General features: G+C 30.1%; 2 protein-coding genes and 1 long non-coding RNA gene across 3 annotated transcripts; 1 reads left to right on the forward strand and 2 right to left on the reverse strand.

The window, feature by feature from the left end:
• LOC104748537 (putative F-box/FBD/LRR-repeat protein At2g05300) lies at window positions 1,286–3,468 on the reverse strand. The gene is made up of 4 exons (XM_019236747.1): window positions 3,375–3,468; window positions 2,233–3,023; window positions 1,878–1,958; window positions 1,286–1,775 (listed from the first exon to the last, which is right to left on the reverse strand). Exons 1-4 carry the CDS (start codon window positions 3,466–3,468, stop codon window positions 1,497–1,499), a joined length of 1,245 nt encoding a protein of 414 aa, XP_019092292.1. The 3' UTR covers window positions 1,286–1,496.
• LOC104746996 (putative F-box protein At3g23950) lies at window positions 3,010–4,902 on the reverse strand. Its single transcript, XM_019236985.1, has one exon. It carries the CDS (start codon window positions 4,788–4,790, stop codon window positions 3,537–3,539), a length of 1,254 nt encoding a protein of 417 aa, XP_019092530.1. The 5' UTR covers window positions 4,791–4,902; the 3' UTR covers window positions 3,010–3,536.
• LOC104746997 lies at window positions 5,418–6,689 on the forward strand. The gene is made up of 2 exons (XR_761065.2): window positions 5,418–5,607; window positions 6,432–6,689. It is a non-coding gene; the product is annotated as an uncharacterized LOC104746997 (long non-coding RNA).

Raw genomic sequence — 13,133 nt, forward strand, 5'->3', positions numbered from 1 at the left:
ACCCTAAACTATGGTGATGTTTGAACATGCAACAAACTTGTCAATAAATTTCATCTGAATTGCTTGTCCACGTGGTCAGAGTTTGGTGGATAGGCTTAGAGATTAATAATGACCATGTTTGTTGTGTAGTATGCTTCTAGTGACACTTCTAAGTTCTAATATCTCTAATTCTAGCTTAAAAATAGTACAAAAACATTTGGCTAAAAGACATCTAAGTGGCTAAACTATAGTGATGTTTGAACATGCAACAAACTTGTCAATAAATTTCATCTGGATTGCTTGTCCACGTGGTCAGAATTTGGTGGATAGGCTTTGAGATTAATAATGACCATGTTTATTGTGTAGTATGCTTCTAGTGACACTTCTAAGTTCTAATATACCTACTTCTAGCTGAAAAATAGTACAAAAACATTTAGCTAAAAGAAATCTATGTGGCTAATTTATCTTGGACAAATTTCTGCTCATGTAAAGAATGAGCAAGATATTATAAGATAAGTATCCATAACTACTAATCCACATGATTGATATTCAATGTTCTAAATAAATCAATGTTGTTAATTTTTATTTTGTTTATTAACCACTTATGAGTGTATATGTTTCTGGACCAACACAAAATATGAAGCAAGGAGCTCATGGTGTCTATGGATTTAATTGTGTGGATGTTGTATGATGATTCTTTGGTCTGTCTACATTGGTATCCACAAAAAAATATCCACATGATCACATCCATAGCCACCATTCAACTGCTATTCTTCAGCTTAATGTCTAGATATGCTTTGTAAATTCATGGAGACCTATCTATAGTTTTTCTATCCACTAAACTTTGTTTTTTAAAGTGAATAGTTTTGGTTTTAGGTTCAAGGGTTTATGTTCTAGGATTTAAAATTTAGAATTAAAGGGTTTTGTACTTATTTGGTCTATGTTGTGTTATGGATAATATGCTATGGATAAAGATCTAACCAAATTTATGTATGTATATTTTGTATGAATAAACACAAGTAACTATCTATTAACAATACTGCAATTGATTATCCACTTATAATTGAACAAATGTTCAACGACCGATGGATACTGTATAATCTAAAAATTCATAAAAAATATAGCAATATGTATCTTAAAATGTAGAAAATATATAATCATAATATATTTTATATAAATAAATAGAAAATTTGTTTTATTATAACAAATAAATATATTTTACTTTGTTAAAGTGTTAACAACTAAAAAGAAGAGAAAAAGAGAGAAAAGAAGGAGAGAAAGAGGAAAAGGGCAAAATCGTCCAAAATATGTGGACACATAAGCAAAAAACTTGGGATAGTATAAGGAGAGTGGAAAGTGAGTGTGGGTGACACAACTCACACCCAAAGTGGGTGTGGGTGTCATTTTCCCTAAAACCAAACCATATAAGTATGAAACTACAAATGCATATCCACTTCGTCTTTTACATAAAACCTCAATTATATTCTCTCTCTCTCTCTCTCGGCTCTCTCTACCCATTAAAGAAAGACGACTTCACATTCGGTAGAAACCCTTGGGATCTTGACTAAGTCATCTTTTGTTGAACTACTAGAGTTCAAACGTAGAGTGAGTTTCTTGAGGGTTGCAGAGTTCTCTAGCAAGTACCATACTAGCTTTGTCTCTGGAGAAAGTCCACAAATTGGGGATTTGAGTTCAACAAACTCGAGCGACGATAGCAAACACTCTGGCACAGGTGCAATGCTAAGTCGTTCCATCTCCCTCTTGGGACACAGAGGATTGTAACAACCAATACGTCCCTGTGGAAATATAATGAGATTGAGGAAAACAAATAAAAAAAATGATGCAATTTACAGAAACTTCTTATATATATNGGGGGGGGGGTTATATAGCTAGCATACCTTCACTAAGATGAGGGATTTCAGATTCGGGCAACTCCTAAGAAAGATTAAAAGATCTTCAATACCTGGTGCGTTGAGTGTAAATTACACTGTGTAATGTTTAGACTTACTAAATTGAGGTAGCGGACTAGGTTTTGAGTATCGATTCATCATCACCTAGAACCAGAGAGAAAAAATATGGGTTAGAAACTTTTTTCTTTTTTTTTTTGAAAAAGCAAAAAAAATATGGGTTAGAAACTTTATAAGAACAAAAAGAAATGTGCATGTCCAAAACATGCATGCATTGACATGTTGTGTATATATACCGCAAAAGTTTGTGAACATATTGTCAAAATCCTGATCCTCGAAATCAAAGTGAGACACTTGTGGATGACTTTTGTCTTTGCTTGGCCCGTACCACAAAGGATCGATAAATCAAACTTGTCATTGGACTCTCCAGATCGCTAAATGTATAGCTTTCTGATATGGTATCAAAGATTCTCAAAGAGCACAGCAGAGGAGCATCAATCACAACTCCTGGATCACAATACTCAATCCGGAGATCCCAGAGAGAAGAAGGTCGTCGTGTTAAACGGAACCTCTTCAGTGACCGAGAATGAACCCGATATACGTTTTCATCATTCCATACAACGTCAACCTTTAAGTATTCCAGCACAGGGCAGGACGAGACAAGTCTCTCATAAGTGGTCTCATTGGTAAACACAACATCTCTTAAACGGAGGATCTTTAGACAAGGTAAAGAAACAAGCTCAGGAGCAGCCAAATTCAGCCTATAGAGCCTTAGACACACCAGTGACTCACAAACATAGAGACTAAGTGGCATCTCATGAGAATGATGAGAATAAGCATCTCGAGTAACGTGATCAACCAAAAGACGCTGAACCTTACGCTTAACCGAGGCACCGATCCATGATGTGAGATAGGATGATGCATCATTGCCATCTATATATAACCTGAGTTTCTCTATGCATGTAACCCTATCGGAATCGAAAAACCAGTTACCAAACCTCAAAAAGGCATTGAAACTTGGGAATTTCTTAAAGTCCAGTTTCAAACGAGGAACCAAAAGCCAGAGAGTCCTCCATGTGGTAGATAAAACACTTGTCTTCACAGCTTCCTCTGTGGGAAGATGATTAAGTATTTTGACTTAACAAAGGATCTGGTAATTGGCTTATTCTATCTTCCTTCAACCTCTCAGTACTGAACCCTTTATTCGTATTAAATTGGCTGCTTAAGGTGGGGAAAATGGCTGTTTTGTGGTATTTAGTGGCGACTATAAGATGAAGATGATTGTGGTTGATCTTTAGTTGGATGATTGTGTTTTGTGTGTTTACCTATCAATGATATGAAATTTGCATTTTTCAACCATTAGACTTTGGGATTGTGATAAGAATGAAATGTATAATCTATGAATTTATCCTTGTAATGATATAATGAAATGAAGGAAGATTTCTCTAGAGCTTCAACTCAACTTCTATTAACAGCTAACAGCCTAACACACAATAACATCACGCCCATAGTCAGCTACAATTCGGTCACCAGCTTCTTCTCTACTTCCTTCAGTCGTCCTCTGCAAGTTTACCTCCCACATGTCTGTTCTTTCCTCTTAAAATAAACTCATTGTCGCTAATCAGAATGAAACTTGAAACATAGTATACACTAAGTAGGATTCGAACGAGGGAGATGGTGCAGCCAAAGTGGGACAACATACTGTGAAAAGTAGAGATGGTTAGGACCAGTTTGAACTGATGAGAGAAAGTAACTATAGATGTTCCTCATATACTCGCCGCACTGGTTAAAACTCAAGACGCAACCATCCATACACTTACGAACATCTTCAGTTTCCTTGTGAAGACTAAACACTTTTGTCCTCAAGTTAAAAAGGATCAGACCATTGTTGCTCCTGCTCCACAAGTAGACGATCTCAGATTTCAAAGGATGCATCACCACAGGGAAATAATCAATACCTAACTCGATCAAAGACTCCAAGCTAACTTCCCAACAGAGCTGCCATTGGTCCTCAGGACCAATATCAGTGTACTTGACCAGCCTCCAAACCCGTAACGTGCGGTTTCCATTCACACGGAACTCGTTGAAATACACAATGGACCCTTCCGAGGTTGTAAAGCTTCTCCTAAAACGCCGTAACTCATCATCTTTTCCAGGGAAAGGTACGATATGACAACCACCATGAACACCATTATGACCCCCAAAGAAATCGTAGGCGATAATAGAACTGGTGAGATTAGAAAGCCAATGAAGAAACCCGTTCAAAGCAATCGACTTGTCCTGACCAGACCACGTAGCAGTATGAAGACAAGGTACAAATTGTCTCCACCACATCCCTGTATCAGATGAGTAGATCATAAACTGGACCTTACCTTCATGAGTCAACAACCACACAACCTTGTAACTCACAACCACACCATTCTCCATCTTTGTAACCAACCCACTCTCACTAAACCGCTCGTTCTTCCGCAATCTCTCAAAATTACGGAACGGAGGTTGAGGGAGTCGAAACCATTCCTGCAACAAAGGGTTCCCAATGTAATACATAGGAGACCCATCACTAGACTCTGCACAAATCGTGACCAACCCATCTGTACAAGCCAACACATTTAGTTTAGTGATCGTCGTCTCGGCAAAGAAACTTACTAGAGATCCTGGAGAACGAGAAAGTCCCCATCTTTCGCATCCATGGTGGCCGACGATTTCAAGAGTTAGCTTGTGAGGGTTGGTTTGGATGATGGACCATGAGGTTGACGAAGATGAGTTGAGAGAGATGTAGAGATCTCTGAAGAAGTCTGAATCGATGAGAGATTTCCATTCTTTGCTCACTGATCTGAATCTCGCGATGTCCTTCAGTGAACACCGCACCAAGACGTTGACCAATGTTTCTTCTAAAATCTCCATTTCTTTTCGTTTTAGAGTTCTTCACTTCTTCTTCTTCGATTTCGATTTCTCCGAGACGACCAAGTTTGTTCTCACCAGGTTTTATGTTTGTGTGTTCCTCCAATACTAAAAACTTGGCAATTGCTACTTTATTGGTATGATGATGGTTTGTGGGTTCGGTTAATTCGGGATTTTAATTAGTAATTATGATGGAGTTATTATTAGTCAATGCATTAAAATTGTGAGTTTGACACATAAGCACAATAACTTTATTTTAATATATATTGATGACATAAAGAGAAAAAAATCTACGGTTTTCTGTTGTGATTTATATTACTCTATTCTTTTAATAAAAATAGGATCAAACAAAGATGAATACAATAATTTAATATTATATAATTTGATACCATTTATATCAAATCTCTTTTTAATTGTGATTGACTATTAAATGTAGAATTCATAACTATTTATGCTGGTTTTTATTAATTGAATACGCTTAATTTATGATTATAAGTGCACTTTATAAACTTATTTTTTAAAAGTTAAAATCCAAAGACATTAACATATCAGTAAAAAATTATAATGTTTTCATATAAATTAATGTAACATTGATTCTCAAGTAATACTAATAGATTGTCACCCCTAACATTTGGTATGTATTAATTCTCAAATCCTTTGACATGCCTAGACTTGCTTGTGTATATATGTGAATGAAGGACAAGGAAAGATCAACCTTTCACAAGACTAAAATTGTTTAATTCAAATTTCAAAAATTTTAAAATGATGAACATTTCTTTCAAGCTTTCACTCTTGATTTTCATTTTGGTTATCATATCTGGTAAGTGTTATAATCCCACTGTTTCACAAAGAGTGTGCTATTCTAGAGATGTTTATTTGTTTCACAAATAGTGTCATTCCACAATTCCAATGCATTATTTTATATTTCTATTACAATATATTTCCTAGTTTTGCCCTTAATCTATAACTAAATTAACTCATTAAACACTTATTAAATAAAGATATATATATATATATATTTTAGTATCTTTTTTAATTTATGTGAAATGTGTCAAAATGACACTTTTTATGAAACAGAGGGAGTAATATAAAGATCGTAATCCACTCCCACAGAAAAAAAAGAAGAAGCACATTTAATCTTTTCGACCAAAACAAAAACTTTTTCAATATGCAACTTATATGTTTTTTTGAGGAATTTTCAGAAAAAATAATTTCAACTATGGATGGATCCATTTTTAACCTTCAACTAATTTATCATTAATTAAAAACCGTAACTAAGAGATTTCTACTTGTCGATTCATTTAATTTAATGGGCTTGAGTCATTTGGTCTGAGAAAACAATTTTAAAACATGTTACCTTAATTGGTTTATCATTTGAGAATTTTAAAATGTTTAGTCCTGCGGTGTATCGCGGGTGAAATCATAGTAATGATCGATATTGCATTGATATCTTGTTTGAATTTAATGGGCTTGAGTCATTTGGTCTGAGAAAACATATACCTTTTTTTTTTTTTTTTTAGCATATACTTCTTTTAAAACATGTTACCTTAATTGGTTTATCATTTGAATTACTCTATAGCTTTAGAGGCACAAATATTATTACTAGAGAGAAAGTTTAAACCCTTACGAATGATGAATGAATAGATACTGGATTAGACGCAAGGGAACTAACAAGAGCTGACAAGAAATTCGAAGTTGTCACCGGAAGTTCAAACTACATCGGCACCACCAGGACCTTCATGCAAGCCCCACCTTGCAAAAGAGATGTTGATTGTAACCTAAGATGTCCCAAGGGAGCTGGAATCTGCAATAATGGCAAATGTGATTGTCTCTAATTTTTGAAACTTTCTTTGTAAACTTTTATCCTCCTGTTTCGGCAACCAACTTCGGAGTCATTTTCTAGTTATATGTTTGGTTGATAAAAAAATAATTTAAACAGTAAACAAATCAAATAAAATTAACAAACATTTTTTTTATCACACAACTTAACTCGCGATATATCGCGGTAAAAATCTAGATCTACTAGAATAGACTTTATAAAATATATATATTTTCATAAGTCATATTCAGCATATGATTTCATGACATAGTGTTACATCCAAATTTTTTTTTTTTTTCCACAAAACAAAAAATATTTAAAAATAAAATAATCACATATATGATGTTTTGAAAATTACAAAATAAACAAAAGAAATTTCAACATGTGCTCTATTCTAGTATAAACCGTATTAAAACATTATATCTATATATAATAGCAAACCCACTTTTGGATTTAAACTTTAACCTAACGGATGAGATTGTTTCTATTATCTCATCTAACGGTTTAGAATTATTAATGATCCCAACAGTTGCAAGTTTTGTTTTTTCAATAATCGTGTTTTTTCGTCGTACCCCCATCTTTTAAAAATCGGACATATTAATTTTTACACTTTTTTGTTTCACAGCTCTATGTTTTCACACTTCTTTTTTTATATATATATATACAGATTTTTATGGATTTGAAAAGAGTTTTTGTTCTTTGAATATTACTAATGATCTCACGCTTTGTTAATGATCTCAAAAGTTGGAAAGTTTCAGTCCAACAATTGTGTTTCTTCGTTGCACCTCCAGCTTTCCATGTTGGCACCCGTTAGTTTCCACACCACTTTTGTTTTACACATCTTTGTTTATATAAAGTTGCAATGTTTTGATCCAACAATTATGTTTCTTTGTCATACCCCTAGCTTTCAATGGTTGCACTTGTTAGTTTTCGCACCTATTTGTTTTACACCTCTTCGTTTTCACACTCTTTGCTTTTACATATATACAGATTTTTATGGACTTTGAAAAGAGTTTTTGTTCTTTGAATATTATTAATGATCTCACTCTTTGTTAATGATCTCAAAAGTTGCAAAGTTTCGGTCCAACAATTGTATTTCTTCGTTGCACCCCCAACTTTCCATGTTGACATCCGTTAGTTTTTATACCCTTTTGTTTTACACCTCTTTGTTTATATAAAGTTGCAATGTTTTGATCCAACAATTGTGTTTCTTCGTCGTACCCCTAGCTTTCAATGGTTGCAATTGTTAGTTTTCCTATCTTTTTGTTTCACACTTTTTTGTTTCACACCTCTTTGTTTTCACACACTTTGTTTTTATATATATACATATTTTTATGGACTTTGAAAAGAGCTTTTGTTCTTTGAGTATTATTAATGATCTCACCCTTTGTTAATAATCTCAAAAGTTGCAAAGTTTTTGTCCAACAATTGTGTTTCTTCATTGCACCCCCAGTTTTCTATGTTGGCATCCGTTAGTTTTCACACCCTTTTGTTTTACACCTGTTTTGTTTATGTAAAGTTGCAATGTTTTAATCCAACAATTGTGTTTCTTCGTCTTATCCCTAGCTTTCAATGGTTGCACTTGTTAGTTTTCGCACCTTTTTGTTTCACACCTTTTTGTTTCAAACCTCTTTGTTTTCACACCTTTTTGTTTTTATATATATACAGATTTTTATGGATTTTGATTTCTTTAAGTATTATTAAAAATCTCACCCTTTGTTAATGATCTCAAAAGTTGCAAAGACTCGATCCAACAATTGTGTTTCTTCGTTCCACCCCCAACTTTCCATGTAGGCACCTATTAGTTTTCACACCTTTTTGTTTTACACCTCTTTGTTTATATAAAGTTGCAGTGTTTTGATCCAACAATTGTGTTTCTTCGTCGTACCCCTTGATTTCAATGTTTGCACTTGTTAGTTTTAACACATTTTGTCTCACACCTTTTTGTTTCACACGTCTTTAGTTTCATATTTTGCATCTCTTCGTCGTACCCCCATCTTTCAAAAATCCCACCTATTAATTTTTCTACGTTTATTCAAACCTCTATGTTTAACACTTTTATATTTTACACATCTTTGTTTATTTAGATAAACTTTTATAAAATACAAAAACAATTTTCGAATTTATTGTTTTCTGAGTATTTTTTAAACTTACAAGTTAATAAATAAAATCATAGATTTATATGTTTATATATTATAGCAAACTCACTTTTAGGGGTCAATTTGAATATAACAGATAAGATTGTTTTTATTATCTCATCTAACTATTTAGATTTGTTAATGATCTTAAAAGTTGCAATATTTTGATCCAACAATTGTGTTTCTTCGTCGTGCTCCCAACTTTCAATGTTCACATTTGTTAGTTTTCGCACATTTTTGTTTCACACCTCTTTGTATATATATATATATATATATATATATATATATATATATATATATATTTACGGACCTTGAAAAGAGTTTTTGTTCTTTGAGTATTGTTTAACACCTCCAAATTTTAATTCTGAGTATTATTTTCTTTCAATTTATTAAGCAACATTGATTCACTCTTTTTTTTTTTGACAAATTGATTCACTCTTCTTTGTTAAAAAATTTAGATTGTTTTATTTATTGATTCATCCATCTAACCTTTGTTTGGTGTCGTTTTCTATCTAACCTGTATCGATCATCTCTTTCAAGTATTAATTAATTGTGATTTCTAATTTTTCATAGATTTACCTTTTAGTCAATTTGGTTGGTTGCAGCTATGAGCTCTTTCTTCTTGATTCTCTTATTAATTTTTATAAATTTTGATAAAATAATAATTTAAATTTCTTTTATGTGAATATTTTTCAAATTTGATTATCTGAATTAACCTATATTTATATATCTTTAACATTATTTTCTTATTGTCACTAAATCAATTTTTCATTTTTATATATACAACAAATATTTTATTTAACTAATTTGGTTAATTCATTTTAGTCATTATTTATGACTTTTATATTATACCGTTAAATCATTACCATAAAATTTTCACTCGAAATCTCTATATAATTAAAAGAGAAGTACGTTTGGGAAAATGTCCGAAATCCTCCTTCTATTTACTCAAATTGCCATTCAATTTTACAAGAAGGAGTAGCTTTATTGAAACTAGGTGCTTCCCCACGCAACGCGTGGGTTGTGGTGTAGTTGGCATTTTCTTGTTTTTTTTTGGGTCTTTTTCGTTTTCTCTTTTGTATTATTTCGTTTTAATTAGGCATATATGGGCTTTGCCGTCACTTTTATTTATATACTATATGTTTATACCATTTCGTTCAGATGTGTATAATTGTGGCGTTTACTTTTTATGAATTATGAAGATGTTGTTTCTTGCTTTTGAGGATCTAATCTTATCATTGACTGATATTGTTTCCAATACATTTATTGTATTATAGATTTTCTAATTAACTGCTTATGTAAACCCTTCATACGTTGATGTTGCAATAATAAGTTATTTTTTTAAAATATCTTCCGTGTAAGTGATTATGTTTGTATGCCCATGTTTTGGTCTAATATCAATAAGATCGTTTCTGTTTTTCTTTAGTTGGCTTTGAAACCAATATTGAGTTAAGCAAATAATGGGTCGAATTATGGTGTTAATAAGTAATATAAATTCTTATGTATATATATTGTATATATGTGACTATAAATTTAGCTAACTAAAAAATTATGTAATATTTAAATACAATCTTGAACATATATATATATATATTTTTTTATTTGTGGGAGGAATGTATGAAATTATTGGATAGAAGTTATTTTTGAGTTAAATGACCTTTAATGTCTTTAAAGTGAGTTAAATATTAATAAATTTTTATATGTGTCTTGACTTTTTTTAAAAGGAATACCAAGTGTTTCCTTCCAAATTTGAAGTGATATAGTATTTTAGTTTTCTTATATGATTTTATGAACTTCAATGTAAAAGTTTTTCAAAGTAATAAGTACACTCACTGATTGAATTATAAAATTTGGAGAAATGTTTATTTCGTTTAATCATCTGCTCTTTTAAATAAATTAAATAAGTATGTTGTTATTCCTACAAATAGGACAACATATATTATAGTTTAACCATGGAGTTAAGCAATGGAAATGGAACTTGTGATTGCAAGACAAAATGCTTATATGTTACACATTGATCGTTTAAAAATGAATAGGAACATCTAATTCTCAAATAAAGTTGATTGTTTTGTTAAAACCAACATATGTGAATTTAAATTTAACTATGCAAATTTAAAAAATAAATATGAATAGATTAGAAAGGCAAGAAATATAAAAGAAATATTTTTTTATATAAATAAAATAAAAATTGAAAACAATGTTAAATATATATAATACTTTCTACATTAAAATATAGAATCAAACTCTTACAAGTTACAACACATATGAGATATAACAACATTTGATATTGGTAGGAGAGGAGGAGAGAATGTTTACTATAAGATGGTAATCCAAATTAGATAATGGAGATGAATCTTTAAAAAATAGAACAATGTAATATATATATATATATATATATATATATAATACTTTCTAAATTAAAATATAGAATCAAACTCTTACAACACATATGAGATATAACAACATTTGATATTGGTGGGAGAGGAAGAGAGAATGATTACTTATAAGATAATAATCCAAATTAGATAAAGGAGATAAATCTTTTAAAATAAGAACAATGTAAAATATATATCATGTAGTCTCTAAAATTAAAATTTAGCATTAACAATTTACAATGATATTTCCTTTTTTTTTACAACCCATACAACAAAAATAAGAAATCAAAAATAACAAAAAAAAACGAAAAATGATTTGAGGTATTGTAGAAGAGAATGAGAGAATGTGAAAATGAGATAGTAAAAGAATGTCAATATGAGAGAATGATAGATTGAGAGAATGCTTATTTATATGATAAGAAATGATGGAAGTTACATTTAGAACTATGGAGTTACAATAGTAATTTATTGTGTTTGAATAAAATTGAGTGGTAGAATATGATTAATGCATAATTTATTTTATTTTCAGTTATAATTTTATTTTAATGTGTGAGTTAAATGTATTGTGTTTATTGGGTCTTAAATATTGTTTAAAGCAATTAGAAAAAAAAAAAAAAAAAAAATTAGAAAACATTAAATGAAAATCAACCAATAAGGAGAGACCAAAACCTTATTTATATATATATGATATATTGCTTTAAACTTTGAAATGAGAAATATATTATAAACAATAATTTTACATGAGAAATATATTAATTTAGCCAACCAAAATATGAATATAAGTTTAGCCAACCAAAATAAATAAAAAATATTAAAATTTAACAAAAAATAATTTCTCTTGAAAGATAATAAGTTAGTAGGAGGAATGAATTAATGTACAATTATTGGATAGGAGTTACATTTGAGTTAAATGGAGTTACATGTCTTTAATTATAAATAAATATTTTAATTTTTTATAACCTAAAATAAAAGGAATACCAAGTGGCTGAATCAAAATTCACATGATTTGGTTGTTTGTTGATATAAACTCAACACTTACACATAATATTTCAAAATAAAAAATATTACTTTTTAAGTGACAAACTAAATTAGTTTTCTTATAAAATTATATGAATTCTTCAATCTCAATAATTTTTAAAATCCCAAGGATAACTTATATTTTTTTGGTTTTCACTCATCAATTTAATTTATAATGCTAGATTTCATACTAATGGTTTCATCTTTAGAGAATTTAGTGAAATGATATTTTTAAAATTATATTTTATTTTTATATTTAAGTTCCAGTTGAATATGTTTTGTTTTTTGGATCATTTTTTATTTTGATTAAAGACACAAAAAACCAATTGTTTAATTATGTTCTTTTTGTTTTCAAAAACCTCAAATCATAAAAAAAAAAAATATATATATATATATATATATTATATTGATCTCTGCAGATTTAACAATTGGATCACAAAACAAAATAGTCTTTATAAATGGATAAATGGATAATTATATTGATCTTTAAATATTATATTGATCTTTATAAATTATTTAAAATGATACATGAATATGTGAGATAACCAGAGACATAAAAGATAATTACATATGGATCATTTCAACTTTATGATGTTATTGTGTGGTGAATATTGTAAGGAAATATGAAAATAATGACTTATAAGATGTTAATATAAAATAGAAAATGGAGATAAACATTTTAAAAGATTAAAATAAATATATAAGATATACATATCATACAAACTCTAAAACTAAGCTTTTACTATGATATTTGATTTGATTTTTTATAACCCATACAACAACAATAACAAAAAAGAGATTTGAGAGTAGTGGAAGAAGATGAGAGAATGAAAGAGTGATATACTAAGAGAATAAGATAATGAGTATTTATAGGAAGAGAAATGATGAAAAATTACATTTAGAAAAATGAGAGTTACAATTCTAATTTATTGTTTTGTTTTAATACAATTGATTAATACAACTTAGTGGAGAAATAAAGTTAATGCATAATTTATAG

The sequence above is a fragment of the Camelina sativa genome, chromosome 15, assembly GCF_000633955.1.
Source record: "Camelina sativa cultivar DH55 chromosome 15, Cs, whole genome shotgun sequence".
NCBI lineage: Eukaryota > Viridiplantae > Streptophyta > Magnoliopsida > Brassicales > Brassicaceae > Camelina > Camelina sativa.

Excerpts from the sequence above, each read along its gene's own strand:
- LOC104748537 (XM_019236747.1), bottom strand. The coding sequence starts at position 3,468 with ATGTGGGAGGTAAACTTGCAGAGGACGACTGAAGGAAGTAGAGAAGAA. Across the intron at positions 1,959-2,232 it reads AGTCATCCACAAGTGTCTCA|ACACTCAACGCACCAGGTAT; the intron begins CTTTGATTTCGA and ends ACAGTGTAATTT. Across the intron at positions 1,776-1,877 it reads AATCCCTCATCTTAGTGAAG|GGACGTATTGGTTGTTACAA; the intron begins GTATGCTAGCTA and ends ATATTTCCACAG.
- LOC104746996 (XM_019236985.1), bottom strand. The coding sequence starts at position 4,790 with ATGGAGATTTTAGAAGAAACATTGGTCAACGTCTTGGTGCGGTGTTCA.